The 27,530-nt window shown below is 35.6% G+C and overlaps 1 protein-coding gene across 3 annotated transcripts in view; it reads left to right on the top strand.

Annotated features, from left to right (window-relative positions):
* The window catches only part of Phax (phosphorylated adaptor for RNA export), a 117,287-nt gene that overhangs the window by 9,014 nt on the left and 80,743 nt on the right, over positions 1–27,530 (top strand). For all 3 annotated transcript variants that reach the window (XM_090401393.1, XM_090401392.1, XM_090401391.1), the window contains exon 2: positions 16,151–16,650. In XM_090401393.1, the coding sequence (XP_090257519.1) occupies positions 16,152–16,650 (499 nt within the window). In that variant the 5' untranslated portion in view covers position 16,151. The remainder of the gene's footprint in view (positions 1–16,150; positions 16,651–27,530) is intronic.

Genomic DNA, 27,530 nt, shown 5'->3' with positions numbered 1-27,530 from the left:
AGATTAAACAACATGGTCGAGGGCACTGATAATTCCTTAGCCGCTTCATACAAGACCCGTGCCGATATACCATCCAATCCCACAGATGCATTCACATTAAGGTTCTGTAATAGACTATTCACCTCCACTTCATTCATCATAATTCCTGTATAAACTAATGGTTCCTTCATTTTTTCAATGTCACCACGTGTACGATATACTTTTGCAGAGTGCTCGCTCAGTAATTCCACTATATCGACTGATTCAGTGACCTCCTTACCATCGTCATTCTTTAAAATCATTTTGCTATGTACAGTTTTTTCTTGCTTGCAGCATATTGAAAGAACTGTTTGGGATTCTCTTTAGCTTGCATAGCTAGTTTCCTTTCATAATCTGCTTTTGCTTTTTTTACCACACTTGTTACCCTTCTGGCCTGTGCTTTATATCGTTCGTGTGCCTGCAGGTCACCTTTCTCTTTAAATTCCCTTCACAGTTGCTTCTTTTTTTGCAGCTGAAGCTTAATGATGTTATTCATCCATTTAACCCCTACTTGTTTTACTATTCAGACCCTAGGTATACAATCAGCCATAACTTCCTGTAAATGCTCCTTGACCACTTCCCATGCTCTATCGACATCCAGCTCTTGCAGTTGTACATGCCATGGCACTGATCCAAGCAATCTCCTAAGCTTGTCATACTTGCCAGCACGGTAATTCCACATATACCCTGTCTTAATCGAAAATTCCACACCTTTAGCCACCTCCCAGGTGAAGACCTTATGATCACTCTCACCAGTAGGTGGCAACATGGTCATATTCATTACAGTCAAATTCTCAGATGCTGTTACTATGTCAAGCACTCTTACACCCCTAGTATTTTCAGTTACATGCTGTCTCAGATAGTTATAATTGAATAAAATCCATTTCCTTCCTCACATGTGTCCTCTCCTCCTTCCAATCAATGTTACCATAGTTGAAATCCCCCATAATAATTACCCTCCTTCCACTCATTTCATCAATTTGTTTATGCATACTATCGCCACAATCTATTCCATCACCTGGTTTATAGCAGCACCCAACTGTATATTTTATCCTGCCAGTCTCAATCTCACACCAAATAGCCTCAAATGAGCTCTTTCACTATCCTGCAATACAACTTCAATTCTCCTTGGCTGCAGTTCATCAGCTATCATCAATAACACCCCCCCCCCCATTTTATTCTATCTGTCCCTCCTAAACACACTATAACCTACACTATCCCACTAACTATTTCATCTTCCGTCAGCCATATTTCACTAATGCCAATAACCTGTGGCCAGGAAGAGTCAATCAAGGCCAAAAATTCTTCCTTCTTGTTCCTAATACTCCTGGCATTAGTATACATGAAATGCAGTGATCCCTTTGTCCCACCCCTATCTTGATGTGTTATTCTAAATATCCCATTCCGATTTTTTGTCCTTAGTACTGGCTCGGGTACATTATATACATTCTTAAACTCCACCGTCTCACTGATGTCCACATATCCACCCCCCCCCCCTTCTTGGTAGTTCTAGTTTCCCTGGTTCTGCACATCCATTTTCACTTCATTCAGCAACACTTTTTCCAGTCTCTGCACACCAAATCCATTCAAATGCAGGCCATCCATCTTGTATAAATCCTTTTGCCCATCAAACTCATTCCACACCACACCACACCATCTGCATAACCTGCGCATAATGTCATTTGCAATTATGGCCCTCCTTCTAAACTCCTCTCTGTCATACCGCGGCAACAGACTCACCATTCTAACTCTGTAACTCTTTTCTTTCGCTACCTTTAACAATACTTTCAAGTCCTCTCTCAATACTTCAAATGCTTAACAGATAGGATGCTCCTTAAGAAAATAAGCATTACTATGTATTGACAAGTGATTCTATTTTGTGTGGTAGTAACATCAGAGAGACAACCCACCATCTTAATTATAGAAAAACCAAGTGTCTTGACAACTAATAAAAACAGTCTACTTTGTTGGGAAAGAAAATTATATGGTAACAGGATTACTGGGACATTGTTATCCATTTCAAAGGATTTTAGTGAGCATACAAAAAAATCCAACTGTGATTGACTAGGTGACAGTAAATCTGTTTTTTCCTCAATCAGTACTCAAGGATATGATATTTAAAAATAGTATTAAATGTTGTCTGATATTCCTCTGGCTTTAAAAAAAAACAAACATAGTATGAGGATATTGGGATGAGCAATGAAAGAAAGGAATGGTCCAGGAAGGTATAGAGAAGTCACATATAACAAGTGGTATCAGTGAAACTTGTTATAGATCTAGAAATGAACTGTTTGTATACAAGTGCTAGATGTATGAGAAACAAGTGGAACAACATTGTTGCATTGAGTTTGTTCACCCAAAAATTGTTTGAATAAGTAACACATGGTTAGATGTCCTAACAGGAATAGAGATGAAAGGGTATAATGTTTTTTGTGATGACAGAAATGATAAAAAAAGCACAAGAGAGAGGTGGAGTGCTGTTGATGATAGAAAAGAAGTTATTCCCATACAAAGTAGGGATGCAAGAGGAAGAAATAGTAGCAGTATAGGTGTGAGATAGACGTGAATATAATGAAATACTTAGTCATGTTGCTGTAGACCTGGCAATGTGAAGGGTAGTGACCAGTAGCGCACTCAGGGTTTAATCTTTGGGGGGGGGTTGACGATGTGAGAATAGACACTATGCATCGCATACGACCTATGACTGAGCATCTGCAATGATTGCTAATTCATAAATAGTATAGAAATAGAAGACACGACACAACATAAATTAAAAAAAAAAATTAATTTTATTAATTAGGAAAAGATTTTTGGAAATTTTTCTAGTGTTTTTTCCCTTTTTCTTTGGGTGCACCACTGGTAGTGACCGTGAAATGTATAAGCAAATCAGCCTAGCAAATAGGAAAATGATGATCGTTATGAGTGATTTTAATTATAGTAATATAAATTGGGATGACAAAAGAGGCATCTGGAAGTAAAATAACTTCTAAAACTTTTGAGACACATCTATCTCAGGCAGTAACAGAGGGTACGTGATGATCGGGAGTCTTTGATTTGATCATCTCATTAGAGTGACCACAAAGTGATTACTTGGGTGATTGCCAGCCATATAAGGACTTCTGTAAGGAAAGGATATATGTGGAACTACAAGGCTAGTAATTATGAAAAGCCCAGGAGATAGCTTGCAGCTTTTACATATGAAGAGGAGTTGGGTGGAAAGGAGATCAATGCTGCTTAAGTGATATTTGAGAATCTACCAGAAGCAAATGTCTAAATGTATTCCAAGGGTCAACAGGTTAAATAAAGTAGGTGTAAAATAGATGAATACAGAGATTAGCATGCAATACAATAGAATAAGAAGGCATTATAGTTGCAACATAAGATGATTTTGTAATAATCAGTTCTGTCAAATGCATATATATATATTTATAAAAATAAATTTAACTGACTAGAACCCGAGAAAGTATAATAAAAACCTTTAATAAATCACGACTAGTTTCATCAGTGCTCCGACTTTTTCAGGTGAGAAAGAAAAAACATAATACTTATAAAAATAACAAGGTAAAAAACATGGACTTTCCAGCTTAACAAAAAGAAGTAGAATAGTAACAGTCATTTGAATAGGTGACCGCGTGCTACCGTTGGCATGAGTTGAATGTGTGTGACAGCTAATTTTAGAGCACCAGTACTGGATTACTGCGCTATGGGAATCAGGCAAATTGTAGCTTAGACTGTTGTTCAAATTTTGGCCAGATAGATAAATCTGTTTCACTTCGTCTTGAGGAACATAGACGTGACATCTCTTACAGTAGAACACGAGCGAGCGCCCTTTCCAGTCATGTCCTCTTCTCGGCAAACTCTAACCTTGAAGAACGGCCACACCAAGTTGATTGGGAACACGCTACTAATTTATATATATGCAAGGATGAATTTGAAAGAAGAATTATCGAATCAAAAGAAATAGTTCTAGACCCTTCACACTTGAACAACAATCTAAGCTACAACTTGCCTGATTCCCATAGCGCAGTAATCCAGTACTGGCGCTCTAAAATTAACTGTCGCACACATTCAACTCATGCCAACAGTAGCACGCGGTCACCTATTCAAATATGACTGTTACTATTCTACTTCTTTTTATTAAGCTGGGAAGTCCATGTTTTTTACCTTGTTATTTTTATAAGTCTTATGTTTTTTCTTTCTCACCTGAAGAAGTCAGAGCAACGATGAAACTAGTCGTGATTTATTAAAGGTTTTTATTATACTTTCTCGGGTTCTAGTCAGTTAAATTTATTTTTTATAAATGTATACATTCAGAGTAAATCCTAATTTCAATTTTATATATATATATGTGTAGAAAGTATTTTACCTTGGGTATAATAAATGTTAAAAATACCAAGCAATTTTAAACCTGGTTTTACTCCATTTGCCAAGTAAGCAAACAGACAAACAAGTCAAGTTTGTGCCTGCAAGTGATGCAAGTCTAGCTGATCCTACAGGTAGTGCAAGACCAAGGCAACTCGTGGTAAAGGTGGCATAAGCTCTGATCACTAATCTTAATATTTACCCTTAATGCCAAAACACATCTCCAAGAAGGGGATGTATGATGTTTTGTATTAAAGGCAAGGGGCCACTACCCAGACCGGTTTTGACCTTTATTGAGGTCTCATCAGTGGGAGCTAGGCTAGAAATACCAAGATTTAGTAATACAGAGCTTATAAGTATTTTACCAGAACAAGTTGCCATAAGGTGTTTTAACCTTATTAAATAAAAATCTCTGGAGGAGATATAAATGTAGAAAGTATTTTACCTTGGGTATAATAAATGTTAAAAATACCAAGCAATTTTAAACCTGGTTTTACTCCATTTCCCAAGTAAGGTAAAATCCTTTCTACATTTATATCTCCTCCAGAGATTTTTATTTAATAAGGTTAAAACACCTTATGGCAACTTGTTCTGGTAAAATACTTATAAGCTCTGTATTACTAAATCTTGGTATTTCTAGCCTAGCTCCCACTGATGAGACCTCAATAAAGGTTGAAACCGGTCTGGATAGTGGCCCCTTGCCTTTAATACAAAACATCATACATCCCCTTCTTGGAGATGTGTTTTGGCATTAAGGGTAAATATTAAGATTAGTGATCAGAGCTTATGCCACCTTTACCACGAGTTGCCTTGGTCTTGCACTATCTGTAGGATCAGCTAGACTTGCATCACTTGCAGGCGCAAACTTGACTTGTTTGTCTGTTTGCTTACTTGGGAAATGGGGTAAAACCAGGTTTAAAATTGCTTGGTATTTTTAACATATATAAATATAAATATAAAGCAAAGAGGGCTACTTGGTTGGCAAGGATAGCAAAGGTACAATATGAACAGCAGTTAGCTAATTATGCTTAAAAAAAACCCTGGGGGATCAGAGAATATAGTTGAGATATTAAATGAGCACTTCATAAAAGTATTTTATCCTTGTGAATATGCCATTCATTGAGAGTTTAGGAGCAGTGAATGATGAGAAGGAGAGAGAGACTATGAGTGAAGAAGTATATGAAGAATTAAGTAAACTTGATATTAATAAAGCTGTGACTTGATGATATATCACCATATTTTGAGGGAATGTGCCAGAGGAGATATCTGCCTTGTCACATTTGTTTAATATGAGTCTTATATTGGGTCAAGTTCCAAAGGAGTGGAAGGCAGGGTAAGGTTGGACCTCTTCATAGACAGAAGTCAAGCATCAAATTATATGTCAGTCTGTGTGTTAAGTGTTGGAGAGGATAGTGAGAACCATTATCCAGAATTGGATTGACAACAGTGGTGTTTTTTTTTTAATTTTTTTTTTATAGATTTGTTAAAGGAAGATCATGTTTTAGTAATCTACTTACTTATTACAATAAGGTGACAGGTGCAATGGACATGGGAGATAGATACACAGTAGTATACTTAGATTTTATGAAGGCTTTCAACAGATTGTTTATAGTCAAACTATAAATGGGTGGGATTGAATATTAGATTAGTGCATTGGATTGGAGATTGGCTCTCTGATAGGTATCAGCAAGTTGTGTATAATATCCCAGTAATAACACCGCTGGTTACTTTCTGTTTTAGGGCCATTGCTTTTTAACCTGTATGTTTAATGATACTGTGGAAGGTTTGAATGGGGATATTTAGTTGTTTGCAGATCATGCAAAGTTGGGAAGAACTGAGGAGTAGAGCAGGTGTTGTGGCCTTACAAGAAGACTTGAATCGATTGAGGAAATAGGCACATATATGTGGAATGTAGAGTATACAGTTGGAAGAGATGAAGGAAAATTATAGATCTGAGTGTGATAGTTTATAGGATAAACTATTAACAGAAGAAAGTTGAAGGTCTTTGGACACATTCAAAGGATGGAAGGAGGACTTCTCAGAACAGTAATAGAAGGTAAAGTTCTTGAAAAAGGGGGTAGACCATCAGTGAGATTAATGAATGGTGTGACATATCTTCAGAGAGTTGAAGCTTCCAGAAAAGGATACAACATCACATGGCGAGGACTGTGTGGCACATCACCGAACATATAACCATATGGAATTTGTTGATGTCCAATGATCAGATGGATGGATGGATGGATTTAATGATATCCTCACAGGAGTGGTTGTGAGTGAGATATTAATGCTGCCACTGGTTAGTGAGTGATGATGAGGCTCTGATTTGAGAGGTGGTGAAACATGAAAAGGTTACTGTCAAGAAAGTGTGTGCATGTGTGTGGAATTATAAGATTGGTGAATAGAAGCTCAAGTAAAATCATCATTACCATGTGATTCATGAACTGTGAGGAAAAGAGATTGATAGAGCATAAATATGGATTAGGAAGCTTATGACACATGTAGTGCACAACTGTATGTCAAGAGTTATGTGAATGAATGTGGTAGGAGTGAAATTGGCCAAGCAAGCAGGTAAAGTTGTGTGGCATGCACAAGACAGTTTGTATGTTGATCAGATGCATGAGGAATGTAAAAATGCAGGCCAGAAAAGTGATACATATAGTAAAAAAAAAAAGTTAATTATAAGAGATTATACAATCAGTTCAAAGATAATCCAAGAAAATTCTGCTGTGTAGGATGTGAGTATTTGCCACCTTTAAAAGCATACCTTTGTAGTTAGAAGAAATGTAAACTGGACCTCTAGATGGTAGATGTCTTTCATCGCCTATTGAAACATCACTGCTCTGGTTGTTGTAGGTGTGAAGTGGCATTGCCATGTTTCATCTCTAGAGTAGGGTTTCTGGTTTGTCTCTTCACTTTCCTTTTTCCCTACATGTAGTGCAGGTGAGGGCCTCCTAGTTCATGCACTCCACACTGTAGATATTTCACTAGGGAGCCAGTGCCCTCACCATTTGAGGATACAGTAGTAAAGAAGTTTCTGATGATCACTATGTTGAATAAGAGATATTCATATATAATGATATTCTTGGATTTTGCAAAAGCATTTGATAATTATCCCATGAAAAGCTGGTGTATAAGCTGCAGAAAATGATTTAACAGATTGACTCTCTGAATGATACTAGCAAGTTGTGTATGATGGAATCATGTTTCAGAAGAGGAAGGTGACCACTGGCTTCCCTCAGGATTTTGTTCTTGGGCTCCTTGCTGTTAATTTATTTACTAATATTTCATGTGATGAATTGACTGGGGATCAGTTGTTTGCTGATGACACAAAGTTGGGGAGAATTATAAAGAGTATTGCTGATGTTACATCCTTTCAAGAAAATTTGAATAGACTTTTTGCTTGGACAGATGAATGGGGTTGTAGTATTTAATATTAATAAATGCAAGGTACTGAACTTGGAGTGTAGAGATACTGTGCTTTAGGAAGTGGTTGAGATTCAGGATCTTGAGGTAATGGTTGATAGGGGACTAAAGTTTCAAGGGCACATTGCAGGTTTTATAAAGACTGCACATTGTATTGCTGTTGTGATAACAAGTGCATTGATAAGGATCAGTAAGGAGGTCGTGGTCCCACTATATAAAATGTTGGTCAGACCACATATGGACTGTCGTGCTCAAATTTGGTTTAAATGGTTTTCATTGTGATGTGGAAATGGTAACGAAAATCCCTAGATTAATTACGAAATTTATATCAGGACTCTGGAATGTTAGTTCTGCAAAGAAATTTATTAGATGTAGATATCAGTGGATAGGAGGAAAATAGGTGATATGATAGGAATGTTAAGTTAGAGGATTTTACTGGATTAATACAAGAGGGGGTTATAAAAAGAGTGCAAGGTGAATTTTACATGGAGAATGGTGGGTAAAATGCAGACACATTCATTCAGTATTCTGCGTGATTCTTAATGTGAAGTGCAGCATGTTGACATTCCAAGCCAGAGATTGCTAAATTTTGAAACTCCTCTTTATGATCTGCTCTATCTCAAAACTTCCTTATCACACTTTGTTGCTTTCATTAGTTGCCTTCACTCTCTTAATTCCAATTAGTACTTTGATTTATTTGAATATTTATCTTTGAAGATTGATTTTTCATGCAGTTACCCAAATAGTGCTTGGCAAAAATTGTGCATTTACTAAGAGTGGCATATATCCTAACAACAGTCCTGAGAATACTAGATAAGCCTCTTCATTCTCCCAATATCCTGGACCTATTCTTAACTAGCTTTCCTCTTGGTAACTATAATAACTTTATACAGATCAATCTTCACCCAGCTAATCTGAGCTTCATGTTATTTGACATTAGGATGATTACAATAATCCTTATCCCTACTAGGATGACCTGATTTCTATGCTTTTTTAAAGCAACTCCCATCCATGTAGGTAGTAAACCTTAAGTACATTACTATCTAATATATAAGAAGCTATCGAATGAATACCTTATACAGCAAAGCATAGAAAGTTACAGAAGAAGGGGAGGAAGGAATAGCAGAACAAGAAGTAGATGAGCCTCCCCCCTCAAAAAAAAAAAAAACTTATATTGAAACAATTGGCACTTTGCCTTTTGTTAATGAGGCAATTTGATTGTTTGAAGAAATGGAGCATTCAGATAATTAGCAAAGTAGACAGAATGATGCAGACTGTAAGTTCTTCTACAGAGAAATTAATGCAGAAAACAAAAGGCAAACTTTGCAGACTGAGTTGTGCACAATATACAAATTTTTAAAGAATCTCACTTCTCTGTCATCTCGCCCCTGAGGATGAGCCTAGACCTGCAAGTTTTGTATCTGGTAAATCATCCTCACAGTTCCTGAATTTGAAGAATTTGTTATTTTTGACCTAGCCTTCCCTTGTCTCCCAACAAAGCATCCAATTAATAAAACTGCAGCTTTGAAGTATTACTTTTGCACCATGTCTCCAGCTGGTTGAAGCATTGGATAAGAGGAGGCAAAATAGTTGGTAGTGGTAGTTGGCACAAATGATCTGACTGGTAACAAGAAGAATGTAAGGATGTCATGAAGCTGTTAAGTGAAAGATAACAGTGCAGTAAGTAAGGTAGTCAGCATGTTGCCCAGATATGATAATGATGAGTTGAGAAGGCAAGTAAAGATTTTCAGTGGTATGCTAGCAAAGTTGAGGAGAAAGGAGTTCATTTTTGTGAATGTGTGGGATGAGTTTGAGGGGTGGGTAGAGCTGTATAAAAGAGATGAGCTACATTTGAATTTATTTGGTGCGCATCAGTTGGAGAAACTGTTACTGCAAGAGGTAAATGTCTGAATTGAATGTAAGACCTTGAGGAAGCAAGCAGTGTGTAAGGTAGGAGAGTAAGGTAGGTAAGTTTGTGAATGGCTCGAGTGAAGAGAATAAGAGAGAGAAGGAACACAGTGGACAGGGAAACTGGGTCGGTCAGGATGGATGGGGGGGGTACACTGCATGAAAAGTGTAGATGGTGGTTTCAGGAGTATATGTGTGAGTGTGCAAGAAAGTATTCAGACAGTTGAGGATGTGGGGGGGGTTGACATTTAGGTTTGGGGAAGGGTGTAGTATCAGTGATGATAGATAGGAATGAATAGGAGAGAGTGTAGAGGAGTCATCCAGAAAGTGGGTGTTGTTATAGAAACAGAAATGAGCTAGTATGTTTACAAAAAAACAAGGGGGAATAAAATTGTAGCATTGATAGAGTTCATTTGCCCAAAAAAATTGTTGGTATAAGTGAGACATGTTTAAACAAGGATGACATTCTGACAGGAATAGAGATTGAGGAATATGTAGTCTTTCATGAAGATAGACAAAGCAAAAAAAGGGAGGAGAAGTGTTATTGATGGTGGAAATGCCAGAAGAAAATACTGACAGTGGTTTTGTAGCAGTATGGTGTTAAGTGGAGGCAGACAGGATGAAATGTTTAGTAGGGTGTTGCTATAGACCTGGTAATGTGGAAGGCAGTGAGAAGGAAATGTTTAGATAAATTGGTCTAGCTAATGAGAAAAGGGTGATCGTTATGGGCAATTTCAATTATCGTAATATAGACTGTTTAATATAATTCAACAGTACGTAACAGAGGCAACACATGGATTGTCTCGGATTTGATTATCTCATCAGAAGATATTGTTGTAAATGAAGTGTTACATCATTCTTTAGTTGGTGAAAGTAACCATGAAGCAATCACTTGGGTGGTGGCCAGCCATATCAGGACTTTTGTGAGAAAGAGTAGTATGTGGAATTATAAGGAAGGTGATTATGGAAAACTTGGGAGGCACCTTGCAGCAATATCATGGAATGAGGAATTGCATGGGAAGGAAATCGTTGCTGCTTAGTCTCTACTTAGGAATTATCTGGCTGAGGCAATGACTGAGTGTATTCCAAAGATCAGGAGATTAAATAAGGTAGGTTTAAAATGGATGACTGAAGAGGTGAAGCATGCAATCTGGAAGAAAAAAGGCATTGTGGAGGCAGAAAAAGATGACTGGAAATAATCAGTTACTTAAGAAGCACAAAGAGCAAGCAAGGGTGACTCGCTTAGTAATGGTAACAAAAGTGTGGTATGAGCAGCAAGTTAGCAAATAACACTAAAAGAAATCCAAGGGATTTTATATATATATACAGGTAACCCTTGTATAATGTGCTACTTATACAACACGGTTCTGATAAAAACACAGTCTACAAATTGTAGTAGTCCTTTATCTTTTCATATGTTTTTCACCGCACAACTTAAAAATCAAATTTTATATTCGTTAAATTTGTATCTGCCTGTATCCCGCATGTAATTATAAGTAGCGAATTTATATTAGGGGAAATACCTTTAGCATGCATGTACCTCAATTGTTTACCGTATAAAATGTTTATTGTTGAAAATTGTCCTCGTTTCTGCCAGGAAAGTGCATTAAAAATCATAAGTGTGTTCATCTCAAGCTGAGCACTTTATTTTCTGGTGAGTTACATACAATATGTAATGGTTGTTTTTTTGTGTAAAAAATTATTTTTATAGTAATGGCCACAAACTGCAACAAAAGAGAAATCCAACATTGAAAACAAAATTAATTTCTCTCGAAGAAAAATATTCAAAATCTTGGATCGGTTGAAAAATGGAGAAAAACCAGGAGTTTTTGCAGGGACTTTGAATTTAAATGAATCAACAATTCGAACAATCAAACAAAATGAACATAAAATCCAAGAAAGTGTTTATTGCTGGGTCAATGGAAAAATGGAGAAATCTCTAATGATTTTGATAGAAGATTACACCTCAAAAGAAAATTCCTATGGATGGAACATTTATAGTATACTAGGTGTTCAATGAATCCGGGTTACATTGGAAAAAAGTGCAAAAACGCACCTATGTTTCAAAAAAAAATGAAAGATCAGCTCCTGGATTCAAAGTTTCCAAAAATAGAATTACTCTGTTTTGTAGTAATGCATCAGATGATTACATGACAAAACCAGTGTTTATTAACCAATCCTTAAATCCTCGTGCTATGAAAGATTAAAATATGCACTATTTTATTTTGCCTAAAACATTTATGCATTATGTGCAATGAAGTTAAAATACAATTTGTAATTTTTATACTTTTATACTATGTATTTGTTTCATAGTTCATGTTTTCTTAACTTACATGAATTACTTACCTGAATTAAAAAAAAAAAAAAAAACGATTTCGGAACATAACCCTGCTTTTTCTACGTGATCTGAGACTCGCATAATGTGATTTATATAACGTGGCATTTCTGCAGAACCTAACATCCACGCTATATGAGGGTTACCTGTGTGTGTGTGTGTGTGTGTGTGTGTGTGTGGCCAGCAGAAGGGAGAATGATTATGGGAAGATGATGTTGATTAGTGATAATGGAAGAATGAGAAACACTGAGGAGATTATAGTAGAGGTGTTAAATGAGCAGTTCATTAAAGTATTACATCCTTGTGATTGTAACATAATGCAGAACTTTAGAGCAGTGAGAACGGGGAGAAACCACTGATGGTGAGTGGGTGATTGATTGACTTTATGGCATGTCTTCAGGGAGTTGATGACACCTTTAATGTACATTTTCAACATGAGTCTTAGATTAGCCCAGGTCCCAAAGAAATGGAAAGATGGCAAAATTTTTCTGCTTCTTCATAGAGATAAGACTAAGGCTTTAAATTATAGGCGCTGATCTGCTTGTCTGGAGATCTGGTCAGGGTGATAGAGAAGCTAGTGAGGACAAGAATTTAGAACTAGGCGGACAGCAGTAGAATTCTCTTTAATGGACAGCATGGGTTTGCTAATGGAAGATTGTGTTTTAGCAATCTGCTTACATATTATAACAATGTGACAAATACATCGGACAAGGATGATGATATATTTAGATTTTGCAAAGTCCTTCGATATATTATCACATGACAAACTAGTAGTTAAATTGGAACAGAAGGAATTGGATAGTAGATTAGTGCAGTGGATTGAGATTGGCTGTCTGATAGGTATCAGATAGCCAATCTCCAGCCCAATGCATGGGGACCATTGTTTAATTTGTATTTAAATGACATTGGAAAGGGCTTAAATGATGATATACAGTTGTTTGTAGATGGTGCAAAATTGGGGAGAGTAGAAGTAGAGTAGATGTAGCTTTGCGTGAGGACCTAAATTGACTGTCTGAATGGGTGTGTAGGGGGGAGGGGGGGAGATGTCAGTTTAATGTTGCAAAGTGTAAGGTTTTAAAATTTGGGAAGCAAAGATGGAATGCATAGTATAGGACTGATGGGGATATTTTGGAGGAGATGAAGGATTTGGTGGTAGATAGACTTGAAATTTTGTGGACAATTTTACTAAAATTGTGTGGATGACAGAGCGGATTATCGAAGTAGTGTGAGAACACTGACATGCAGAAGTATGGATGTTTTGATTCCATTGTACAAGACTTTGATCAGGCTGCATATGGATTACTGTGCACAGATTTGGTCACTAGCTGTTCAAAAGGATGAGATGTTGAAGAGAGGGTCCAGAAACGATTGACTAAGTTGGTTTTTAGTCTCTGGAATGTAGAATATGAGGACAGGTTGAGTGAATGGAAATTACAGAGCCTAGTAGATAGAACAAAGAAGGGAGACATAATCAAGATGTATAAGTTGATAAGAGATAATTATGAGATCAGTGTGGATGAAATTTTTCATAGAATATCTAGAGACAGGGAGAACGAGAGGCCATCCTTAGAAGCTGTATAAGGTGGGTGTGAGCAGTTGGGTAAGGAGTAGATTTTTTTGCATGTGGATTGGTGGGTGATTGGAATACGTTGCCTGAGAGTGGTGAGTGCAGGGACTGCGAATGCATTTAAGTTGAGGTACGATGAGCTGTGCATGTGAGAGTGGGACCTCCCTCAATGAATCTCCATGGAAGTCTGTTGATGATGATGATAATAATAATACACAGGTAGAAGCATCCCACATGTTATATTTAATATAATAAATGTATGCAGTAATTTTATAATTTGTATCATTCTACTATATGCAGAATAAAATTTTCTAAAAATATAACAAAACAGCCTTACAGATTTGAGCATTCAGTCATGTCAATTGTTAAAAGGTATCCTTTTGGTTCATATAATATAGAAATAACAAGTTTTTTTACTTATTCATAAATTGAATTAAAATGCCAAGAACAATTTATTTCCTCAAACAAACTTTTAGGTAGGTGATGAATTTCATTGCCCAACATGAGACTACCACCCTGCTTACTGGCGGCCTGAAGTGGATTGAAAAAGTTCCATGTTTGGTCTCTCGAGCAGAGTTTCTGGACTATGTATAAAAAAAAAAATATTTCTGTGGAAACTTTGTTTGCTTACACATGGATAAAGGATTAAGGGATATAATTTCTTGGCATTTTTAATTTGGTTCATATAGTGATTTCTGACTTGTAATCTTTTTGAAATACAATAGGATTGTAGAAACAAAACTCGGCAACTTTTTTTTTTTTTTTTTTTACACAGCATGATAACCATGCTCTATATGGGACTTTTTCACGTCACTTCAGTCTCCAGTGAGAATGGTTGAATGAGATAGTGGTGGTATCACACCAGGTGATGAAATTCTTCTCTCATCCAAAGACATTTGCAAAACATGAATAAAAATTCAAGCATGCTTGTAGTGGAATTTAAATCTACAATCTGTCGGTTGGAAAGTGAATAATTCCATCTATTTGGCATTGCATCATTGTCAGATTCCTGATATATATACCCTCGGGGCTGTACAGGATAATTGTTTTTACTACATGAAAAAGTTACACCATTACTAACTTCTGATCAACAATTTTCCTCCAAATTAATCTGTCATCCGTCAAGATTCCAACATTCTTCTTCTTCGGCACTTCAGCCCCGTGTAGGGCTTTGACCTCCCATTTTTTGGGTTTCATAACTCACTCCGAGGTGGGGTCGTTACCCCCACGCTCAACCATATGTAATTGTCTGTGAAGCTTTGTTCTTAAGACCGGTTTGCCTGCTTTGTGGGAGGAAAATCCTCAGATAAACTGAGGAGAAAACCTTGCAGTCCATGCCCAAGACCGGCTAACTTGGTTATGTCTGAGAAAGATCCTTTGCTCCTCGCGTCAGTGACGAGAATCGAACGCAAGACACTCCTTTCCCAGGCATATGGTTGCGGAGTGCGTGACCACTCGGCTAACCACGCGGACAGATTCCAACATTATCAGATCGTATTTTTCTGTCTTTTAAGGCACTTTTTACTGTACTAATCCACATAAATCTTGGTCTTTTCCCTGCCATCTTGGCAAATAACACTTGTTTTTGCTAATCTTTTTCTCTTGCATTCTGTTTAAGTGACCATACAACCTGAGATTAGCTCTACAAACACATTCCTGAATGCTAACACTGGCAAATTCTTTCCTAATATCCTCATTTTTAATGTGATACTGCCATTGATACCATCTGTTCACTTACTAATCTTTCTCAGAACTCTCATATCAGAGGTCTCCAGTCTTTGATTAAGTGTTTTATTTCTAACCCAGCTCTCAGATTCATAAGTTAAAATTGGTTTGAACACCATCTTGTATACTGTTGATTTTGTTTTGACTAATTTCTTTCTTATTCCAGATAAATTTATTCATCTGACTTCTTGCTATATCAGGTTTACTAGTTCTGTTGCCAGTTTTCATATTTAATTTATCATCTTCACTAAAATTGTCTAAATAGCTGAAATATTTTACTTGTTCTGTAGGTTCACCATTTAGGATATAGTTTGTTTTCAATGTTTCTGCCTATTTTCATTGTCTTTGTCTTTTTCTTGCTGATTTTTATACCAAATTTATTACATATAATGTGCATGTACATTTACAGAATGTTCAGTCATTTTTGTCCTTTGAATTTTCCAAATGACTGTAATAATCAGTTTTTTTAAGATAAGAAGCTGATCTTTGGATAGTATCCAAATGTTCAGATAACAGATATTTGGAGTTTAATTTTTGGATAATAGGCAAAACTCCATATAACTTGCATCAGAAAAATCAACTAATCAATCAGTGGTGGGTTTGATTGGAATAATATGTAAAACTCCAGTTACTGATATCAGAATGATCACTTATGGTTGCTAAGTTTATTTAATTCTGTCTGTCTGATACACAAAAAGAGAGATCATTTGAAAATGTGAATCAGAATTATGATTTTAAAATTAGTTCTGTAAACTGATATTTATTTCTTATACGTTTACTTATGTATTTTCCTTTTCCCCCCCTTCCCTTAGAATGGAGCCACTAGCTTCTAATACTTACAGAACATCATTTGCAAATAATTCTACAACAGATGATGATGATTCCAGTGATTCAGATGATAATGAGCTTTCTTGGAAAAGGAAACCAAACAGATCCTCTGTCATGGAAGTTGATTCTTGTGAAGATCAGACAGAACTGGCTGTTGAGTCAAAGAAAAGAAAATTAAATAATGTCTGGTCTGATGTTCTTGAAGAGCAGAGTATAACTAATAAATTTGGACATTTTGATATGCTAAAAAAATCTATAGTTACTCATGATAGAAGCTGTGAGTCATATGATTATACTCGAAAGTCATTAAGCTCAAATTTTGTTGATAACTTAAACTCAAATAAAGTTAACAATGACGTGAATAAGAAAACAAATTCTTTTCCATCCCATCATCGAAGAAGGTACTTTGGTGCAAATGATGAAGTAGATAAAGTTGCCAGGCGCATTATAAGGATACTGAATGAACCAAAAAAAAATTTAATGTGTAAGTATTATTTGAATTAATTGCTATTATAAGTTGAATTAATTAAAAAGCTTGGAAAAGTCTTCATTTGATATTAAAATTTAAGGTAGGTTAAAATTATTCATCTTGCTGTTATAGGTAAATGGGCACTTCAGCATACAACATTTTAAAAAAAAAAAAAAGGTCATTAATACAAGTGACCAGAATTATGTGGAATTTATGGAGTTTTATTTTATGTCATAAAATTACAGATGGAAAAAAAATACTGTTCAACAAAATTATTATAACCATATATCTTGATCCATCTGTTCTCTAGTGCTTTGATTCCTCTACAATGCCATGTATGAACTAGGAAGACTTAAAGCTCTGCATGCCCACTCTCTGGTTTAAAGAAATGCCATCTTTGCAGGAAATGACCATCTAGGTCGATATTTAACTTTTCTGAATGCTCTCCTTTGTAGCATTCTAGCTTTTTCATTTTTCAGATGTTTCAGCATGTTTGAGCTGCAGTGTGGTAAAATTTGAAAATGTAAAGTAATTGTAAACTAGATTAATTTGACAATTCATCCTTAAAACTTAATCCTTTCCATTTGTAAAGTTTAAATTTTTTCCACAGGTTTGACATCTGTAATTTAGGAATTTTGTGGGACAGCAATATTTTTGCCAATTAAAAGGTTTTTTTTTTTTTTGTGCACACACACATATATATATATATATATATATATATATATGCACAAAAAACCAAATATATATATATCTGCAGCACTGTATATGTTCTTTGCTCTTTCTCTTTTAGAATTTTGTTGTTTAATTTCATTTCCAACATGTAACAATCAGAGCATCTCTATAAAGTTATTATTATGTGACACCTCCAGGGAGTCCAAAGACACATCAAGGGAGAGTGTGCCAACAGCATCGAACGCTCATCCCCTTCCAACTACTAACCATGCTCAAACTTGCTTAACTTTGTATTAAGTTTCTTGAACATCACATTACCAAACAATGATCTGTGAAATCCACTTTTTATAATTCCATACACAAGAGGTTGGGCAATCGATAAGTATGTTAGTAGCACTATGGACAGGCAAGACGGAACCTGTTCACATTTAGTTTGAAGAGTTGTGGATTGTATTTCTGGGGACATACATAGAATGAGAGACTTCCAGAGGACAGAAGTAGAAGAGTTAAATAGGAAGTTTGTTCTTTGAGTTTGGAGTGGAACTCTGAATGAGTGGCGAGTAATTGCTGCTTGTCTTCATTGGATTTAACAGGGGATAGAGGAATTATCAATGCCATTTCTGATGAAAGTATTTGTAGAAGATGCAAGCAGCAGAAATTGTGCACCTGTGTGAGTGAGTGGCATGAATTGGTGAAAGATTGGTCATTAATCAGCTTAATTGCTCTTGTATTAAGTAATTTTAGGTAGCTCTTAGAGGCAGTACTTCAGGTTTGCAAATACTATTCAATTGTTGACAGATTTATGATTTATATATGGCTGGTAGGATGCGAAATAATGCCTTGAGCAAAAGAGAAATCCTAATTTTTTGGATGCCAAGGAGGCATTCCAACTGTGCACCTATATCAAAAGACATTTACTGATCAAGTAATCCCAAGAAGGTAGACCTCATATTGTCTAGAAATTTGAGTGTATTGTTGAGGATAAGATTGAAAGAAAAACAGTTATTCTGTGGGAGATCAGACAGAACTGTGTCTTGCCAGGCTGCTTAAGGGTGAAAGCTGTATAATTGGGAGAAGACTGGCATTTTTGGGAATGTGGAGAACAAAAAAGGACTTCTGACCTTACGTCCAGTCCTCACATTCTTGTGCACCCTTCTGGGGATCTACCTAGATACTGAATGAACAAGGATGGACTGGCAATTTGAGAATTATTCAACCAAATTGTATTCTCATTGGCTTCAACCATAATTCAAATGATGGTACAATGATGAAATTTCATGCCGGCTGGTGCGTCACCTGATTAAACAAGGTCCCCATTGTTTTCGTCAGGGAACCAGAGTGGACAGCAAAACGTCAGCTACTGGAGCAAACCCAAACCCCAACTCAACATCAGCAGAGATCAGAATATGTTACCATCAACATAAGATGAATCAATGGAAAAGAAATGGAACCAGCAGAAGAATTAGATAAGTACCAGATCGACATAATAGGTGTTACTGAACCAAGAAGAGAAGACAAAAACTGGTGATCTTTCTAAGCAACAAATAAAGATGGTTATATTCAGGAAATAACAATCAGGAAAAAGGAGTAGCTATAATATTAAACACTGAATATGAGGATAATCTAGAATGGCAGGCAATATCAAGTAAAGTTATGTTGACTAATATCAGAAAGAGGAACTGCACAATGAGACTTTATTTGTGCTTATGTTACCACAGAAGATTCTACTAAGGATGAAATGGAGAAATGTTCTGAGGCATTAGAGAAGGCAGCTGACACAATGAGAAAGGAAAAGTTGGTCCTTGTTGGAGATCTAAACACTAGAGTAGGAAATGATTACCAGACATGCTGAAATATTTTGTTATTGGGAAATTTGGAGAAAAGTGCAAAGCTAATAATAATGGTAAATGCCTGCTGGATTTCTGACATGGATTACTTATTACTAACACCATGTTCCAACATAAAAATGTACACAAATTCATAAGGAGAGAAGATGCAAGAAATAGTTTCGTTGACTATGTTATAGTTGATAGCGATGTTTTCCTACTGGTTCAGGACACAAAAGTATAGAGAGTATTAATGAGCAAAAATGAGGATATTAGGAAAGAACTGCCATTGTTAGGAATGTGCTAGTAGAGCTAATCTCAGGCAGTATGGTCACTTACAGAGTTGGAAAGGAAAGATTGGCAGAACAAGGATGGTGCAAAAACTGATGTCTAACTACTGACCTATCAGCATCTCTGGTGTGGTATTGAAGATTTTAGAGAGATTGGTAAGAACTTACATTCAGAAATGGGTAGACAAATAAGCTATACTCTGCAAGGAGCAGCTTGGGTTTATTTACTCAGGAAGGTCATGTTTTTGCAATTTGCTCATATTTTATAACAATGTTATGGCCGATTTGGATAAAGGGAATGCATACACTATGATAATGTTGGATTTTTCTAAATTATTGGATAGGATACCACACGAAAGGCTGTTGCAAAAAGTGGAAAATATGGGATTAGAATATGAACTCTTGACTTGGATCAGGGGATGGTTGACACAAATATCAAAAAGTGGTATACAGGGGATGTGAGTCTGCCAGATTTAACCTGACCAGCCATTATTATTCATCTATACATTAATGACATCAGGCAAGGTCTAACATCAGATGTGCAATAAAACCAGGGATGCTAGCTACTGATATTCAGCACTTGCAAAATGATTTGAATAGGCTGGATATTTGAACAAAAGAAAATGGCTGTCAGTTTAATGTTAGTAAGTGTAAAGTTATGTACTTTGGCGTGATGAAATTTCCAGTGGCATAGTATATCAGCATGATGATGATACAAGAAATTTAGAAGGTAAGGTATCTTGGCATATTGGTGGATAGGAATTTGAAGTTCAAAGGTCACATCACAAAAGTTGTAAATGCAACTCGGAGGATAATTGCGATGCTGAAGCGAACCTTGACATGTAAGGATAAGGAAGTCATTTTGCCTCTTTACAAGGCTTTGATAAGACTACTAAGCCTAGATTATTGCGTGCTTATTTGGTCTCCCGGGTCCATGGAGATAAAAAAAAAAAAAAAAAAAAAAGTTGTGGAAAGGATGCAAAGAAGAGTTACAAAGATTATATCCCTATTATGGGATTTAGATTATGAGGACAGATTGCAAGTATGTGAATTACAGACTGGTTAATAGGAGAAAGAGGAGTGATATAGAGGTCTGTAAACTTTTGAATTGGTGTTATAGGATATCAACTGATGAAATTTTTTGTTATATGGAATGTGGGGAGAGAACATTGGGGTATCCATGAAAGTTTGTTCACAGTTAAGAAAGGGGTAAGAGCTAGATTTTTCTTTCACCGAGCAGTGAGTGAGTGGAATAGTTTGCCTTTAGGGGTAGTGAGTGCAACTAGTGTGAATGAATTTAAGGAAAGGTATGACAGCTGGTTTTGGTGATTTATAGTATCCCTTGAGGGTCTCAGATGATGATAATAATAATAATGTTCATTCTTGACAGATAACGGATTAATTTGGAGGAAAATTGTTGATTCTAAGTTATTAATGATGTAACCTTTTCATGTAGTACTATCATAATTATCCTGTACACCTCATGAGGGTACATATCAGAAATTAGATGTATTTTGCTTGCACTGAAACTGACAAAGTTATTTGAATCCCATGAAAGAATGGTTTGAAAATTAGAATTTAGCATAGTGGAGGTTGTGATTTGTGTATGAAATTTTTATCAGGTGAGTTGATGAACCAACATCATATGTATAACACGGTTTCTGTACCCAAACACCATTGTTGAAATATTTCACGCTTCTACTTTATGTTGTATGTATATCGAATTACACTTGACACTACCACCTAGCACTAGCAAGAGTTAAATGTAGATGTAAATAATATAGCAAGTGCACATCACTCACAACACCACCAATGTGTGTGCTCATGTTATCAGCAACACTGTGTGTTGGGTTGGTTGTCAATTGGAACAGGTCATTGATATATAGAAGAGATAATGGATGAGATAACTAATGCTGGGGTTCCACAAGTGGAGTTTGTGAAACTTTCGTTGCTGAATAAAAATCATTGTTTTATTCAGGATTCAGAACAATGTCAGTTAGTATAGCGATGAACAACTGGTGTTTGTTCATCCACTCATCCCATAACACTTTTTGCATCTTCAACTCATGAAGAACTTCTTTCTCTTTTGATACATTAAGTTTTATAAAGCCATTGGCAACATATTTTCATCAGAAGAATTATTGAACATTAAGCTAGGACACAACTTATGGCAGCTTTTCTTTAGTGTCAATGCTTGTGCCTTCTTCCAGCTATTGGCAATGAACTAAAGCACCTCTATCATGTTAAATTCTTTACTAAATGTCTTCACAGGCTTGCTAACATTACTATATGTAACAAATGGTTTATGAAAGTTTCCTTGGTCTTGGAGTTGGATAAACCTGTTTTCATTCATAATGTATCATTTCTACCTATACTAATGAATGTATTTCAGTAAAACATTTAATTTGTATTTGGTGGTAAATGTACTGTTTAAACCTTTTTTATACAAATTCAGCTCTGGGGTGAGCTGAATAGTTATCCAGAATGAGAAGTAATCTGTAATCTTCTGGTAGCGTAGCCTACAGATGTGCAGTGTATACTCAGGTTTCAAGGACAAAAACCTTTATCAAATCATTTAACATAATCTCATAAAAATGGTAATCTAGCATTTTTATTTGCATGGTATATTACAGAGTAAATTTAACAACTTTCAATGCCCTAAAAGCATTCCCTATTACCAGTGAAATTTGTGCATGTCTGCTGTATTTGAACACCCTAGGACAGTTAATCCTTAGATTGTTGTCTGAATCCTATGGTCTTCATCCCCTGCAGTTAATGGCCTTTGCAGCATACATCACCAATATAATGCAGTTTCATCAGCATTATACCCTCACTCAGGACCATAAAGCTTGTAAGCTACATGGTTTACAGCTACCACTTTTTCACCACATCCACACACTGGAAATTCTATGTCACTTCTTAAACCTTTGAAACCATCATTCACTGTACTCACACATGTTCTAATATAAGTTTATTTATGTCTTAGTCTGTTCCTTTAACACGCTATCTGATATGTCCACCTTACCACTCCAGCATTATAGAAACTGTTCCACCATCACTCGATCTGAGATTCCCACCAATAAAAAGCCACACAGAAAATCTGATGCAGATATAAAATATAACACTCATTTACTTCTTGAAATCAATGCCTGTAAAGAATTTCAGTATTTTGTCCCTTCACTTTATATCATAAAGAGTTGATGAACCAACATCATATGTATAACACAGTTTCTATACCTAAACACCGCTGTCGAATTGTTTCACACTTCTGCCTTGTATTCTATATATATCGAATTACACTTGACACTACCACCTAGCACTAGCAAGAGTTAAATGTAGATGTAAATAACATAGCAAGTGCACATCACTCACAACACCATCTACGTGTGTGTTCATAATTTTATCTGGACTAAAGAAGGTTCGTGACCATCCATTGCTAGAAAATCAATGGTGTGCCTATATTTAGTTCTTAATTTTTTTTTTAATCTTTCTGTTTTAAAATCCATTGTCTCTTTCATTCATTATCTTGTTTGTTATTGGTTCTATTTGTGCTATTGAATGTATATTTCTATGCTCACAATATTGTTCTTGATCCTCAACATTTTTTCTAAATCATAATTTTTGGATCAGTCAAGTCTGGGACCAAATACTGTCAATCCCTAGCTTCAAATAATACATGCTCAGGTATGTCATATTAATACTATGACATACTAAGAATATATATAAAATTCATTAGAACTAAATTTTGTCTAAATTTAGGAGCCACACGAAACATTTTCTGAAATGCTAAGCATATGAGTACAAAACTACGTGCAAAAAAATTTGGAATGCAAATATCAACAGATAAAACAAAAATCATGGCTTTTAAAGCATCATCTCCATTCAGAAGTAATACATTATTGAAAATAAAATTTTAGAAAACAAATTAACTGCTTCAGATATCTTGGATATGCTGTATCATACACAAAAGAAGCTAATGTAAGAAAAAGCTTTAAAGCAAATAAAAGTTGAGCAGCTCTCAGATATGAACTGTAGACTAAAATACACAAAGATTATTGAAGAAAAAATGAAAGAGTTTGAGAACAGGAACCAAACCCTGGAGATTCAGTGGCAAGCCTTGAAGAAAACCCTGATTGATTCAGCCAGAGAGGCATGTGGTGAGGTTGTCTGCAAGAATAAAAAAAATCAGAACTCCCTGGTGAACACAGGAAGTTAAACAGGCAGTGAAGGAAAAGAAGAAATCATATCAAAAGTTCCTGGCAAATAAGTCAGCTTTTGCTCTTAGAGAATACAGAGACAAATGTAAGAAAGTGAAACACTGTGTAAAACTAGCTAAACAAAAGTCATGGGAGGACTTTGGCAAGAACATAGAAAATAAATATCAAGAAGGTGGTAAGATATTCTGGAGGTTGTTGAATAAGCTTAGAAATGGAGGAAAGAGTGCTGTAAAAGGAGTTAGAGATATGATAAAGGTTACATGAAAACAGGAGAAAAAGATAGACTTGAAGTCTGGAGTAATTACTTCAAAAAATTGCTAAATGAAACAGGCAGTGATAGCACGGTGGAAAAAAACACTCAACAGGCATACAGTCAGGAATGCATATCCATACTTGAAGTGGATAAAGCCATCAAAGGGTTGAAATGTGGAAAGGCACCAGGAGTAGATGATATTCGACCAGAAATGTTGAAGTATGCTGGTATAAAAGTCTTACAGTGGCTGCACTGCATAGTTCAGAAAGCCTGTACAGAGGGACGAATTTCCGATGATTGGAGTAGAGCTCTAATAGTACCCATATATAAAAAGGGAAATAAAACTGAATGTGAGAATTACAGAGGTATTTCCCTACTGAGTGTTCCTGGCAAGATCTATGCATGTATACTTGAGAAATGGTTGAGAAGAATTGCGGAAGAAAAGCTTGGTGAAGAACAAGCTGGATTCAGGCCAAATAGAGGCTGTCAGGATCAGATCTTCACTTTACAACAAATAGTCAAGAAAGCATGGGAATATAACAAAGATCTGTATTTAAGTTTTGTCGATCTGGAAAAGGCATATGACAAGGTTCCAAGAGAGAGAAGCTATTCAATACACTACAGTTATATGATGTCAGTGGGGCATTACATGAAGCAATACTTAGTCTTTATTTGAGTTGCAAGTGAGCAGTTAGAATTGAAGGAAGTACAGGAAGATGGTTTAATGTTAAATCTGGTGTGAGACAAGGATGTACATCATCCCCTCTGTTATTCATTATCTATATGGATCACATTATGAAGGAAAGTGGTATTAAATATGATATCAGAATTGGAGATGTTAATGTCAGCTCTTTGCTTTATGCGGGCGATGTTATTCTTCTAAATAAATCCATTACAAGTTTGCAAGATTTCATTACTAAATTGAATAACTGTTGTAATAGATATGGTATGAAGGTCAGCATTAAAAAGACAAAGACAATGAAAATAGGTAGAATTGTTGAAAATGTCAACTGTGTTGTGAATGGGGAACCTGTGGAACAAGTAAAACATTTCAGCTACTTAAGCACGATTTTTAGTGAAGATGGTAAATTAAATATGGAAATAGACAACAGAATCAACAAGGCTGGTATGGTAGGAAGTCAATTGAATAAATTAATATGGAATAAGTGAGAAATTAGTCGGAACACTAAATTAGCTGTATACAAGACAGTGTTCAAACCAGTTTTAACTTATGGATCTGAGAGCTGGGTCAGAAGTAAAACACTTGACCAAAGACTAGCGACCACAGATATGAGAGTCCTGAGAAAGATTATAGGTGTGAACAGATGGCATCAATGGCAATATCATATTAAAAACGAGGATATTAGGAAAGAACTTGACATTGTCGGCATCAAGGAATGCATTAGCAGAGCTAATCTCAGGTGGTATGGTCACTTAAACAGAATGGGCGAGGAAAGATTAGCAAAACAAGTGTTCTCTGCCTGGTTGGCAGGAAAACGACCCAGAGGAAGACCAAGATATAGGTGGATTGATACGATACAATGTGCCTTAGATGATAGAAATATATAAAATCTGATAATGATAATATTGGAGTCTTGACAAGTAATAGACTGATTTGGAGGAAAATTGTAGATAGGAAGTTAGTAATGGTGTAAATTTTTCATGTAGTACTACCATATCCTGTACACCCCCCTTGAGGGTACATGTCAGGAATTTGATGATGAGAGATAACAGGAATGTTCTGCAATTGCAATATACCAATTCTGGAGCATTTAAGTAATAAGAAGAGTAAAAAGCAAAATAAAAACAAATGCCAGGAAATCTGAAATTGCAATCCACGCCCTTAAACAGAAGCATACCCAGCATATTGATAAAGCCATCATATTAGACATACGTAGTAATGAAACAATACTAAGGATATCAGAAACAATAGCTATTAAATGTGACAAAAACTCCATAAATGTCCACTACCTCTATATAATCTGAGAGTTGGAAGCTCCATAAAATGCAAATTAGGTTGAGATTCCTACCAATAGAAATCAACACAGAAAATCTGATGCAGATATAAAGCCAACATAACATAGACTCCGCTTTGCCCATGAGCTCTGAATCAAAATGGCTCATATCAGATCCATACTCCCATTTCTTATCTTTATCTCTCCCCCCCTCCCCTTTTTTTTTTTTTTTTTTTTTTTTTTTTGTAGTTCATCCTTTAGGAATTTTTCAGTTTTTAGTCCACATATTTTTATTTTCCATATATTTTTCTCTTTTTTTTTTATGTATTTATTTAAATGATAGTCCTAAGTGGTTTAAAGTTCAGTTATATATATACTTTTTATCGACATATTTCTGATGCCATTTTATAAAAAAGTTAATCTTGAGGATTCTAGAAAGGTATGTCAAAAATTCCTTTTATATTACTTTTCTTTTAATTTATGTTTTTAAAATACATATCAATATTTTAATTTTGGAGTAAAAAAAGCCAATGCTGTAATACAAAGGGGTAGGTACTCCTTATGAAAATAGGCAAAATAGCCATAAGTATTAATATCCATTTAGAGGAGTAACATGGAAAATTTCCAGAAATAATATTTATAGTAATTGTGGTTTGTAATCCAACAACACCTCAATCATTGGCTCTTACTAAACCCTCCAATTCTCCATCCTCCCCACTAATAAACATCATATTACACTCTTACCGACACCACTAGTCTGTCATGATCTCACGGCATACATTCAATGATTGCATCGAATTTACACAAGATTTATTAAATAAAAGAAAATCTTTAAATATGTTGCTCAAAAACTACACATCAAATTACTTAAGAATTGACTAAATTATAAAAAATTTAGTTATGAGAGATTCCAAAAGAAAAAAAAAAAACAGGCTAAAAATATTAAGTCCAAATGACTGGGCACAATTTTCAGAAAACATCCAATCTCAAATTGACAATTACAAAAATTTAATTGAAACTAGCCATACAAAAAAAATTGAATGCCTTAACAGACCCCCATAAAAACAAAAGTGCAGTTTCCAACTCCTCTGATAACACTACAATGCAGTCTACATCAGTGGTGGCTTGTACATAAGCACTGCGACAATACAGCAATCCCAAGGAAAAAACGAAAACATTAAATTTTGTTTGTGTTTATAAATAATAACAATGCTTACAACATGTTAAAGGTTACAACTTATGTTTCGACATTGATTGAATAGTTAATAATTGGAATTCTTCAATTAACACTTTAGATTATGAAACAAATGCACTGCGATGTAATGCAATGTCGGAATTATCATGTTCGGTCAGTTGCGGCTAGACTCGCTGATATTCGTTTGCACTTGCCACTGCATGTAACAAGTGAATCCGACACTGCCCATTGAGCAGTGTCGATACAGATAAATTGTATGCTTGGCCCGTTATTTCTGTGAGATACAAAACTTTTATTATTGGTGTGTGCTCGTGGTGAGAGAAGTATTTTTGGTAAATCTTTTTTTTTTTCTGTTAAAATAACATATAATTATTTGTTTATTAATGATACAAGGCTGAATTATGAAGAGTGTCACTGTTGAAAATATGAAAAGAATGATATTTTCTCAATTATCATTACATGAAAAAATAGAAATAAAAAATAAAGG

The sequence above is a fragment of the Typopeltis vanoorti genome, chromosome 12 (genome assembly GCF_054136105.1).
Source record: "Typopeltis vanoorti isolate ZY-2024b chromosome 12, IOZ_Tvanoo_1.0, whole genome shotgun sequence".
Lineage (NCBI taxonomy): Eukaryota > Metazoa > Arthropoda > Arachnida > Uropygi > Thelyphonidae > Typopeltis > Typopeltis vanoorti.
This window is presented reverse-complemented; position numbering and strand designations above follow the sequence as displayed.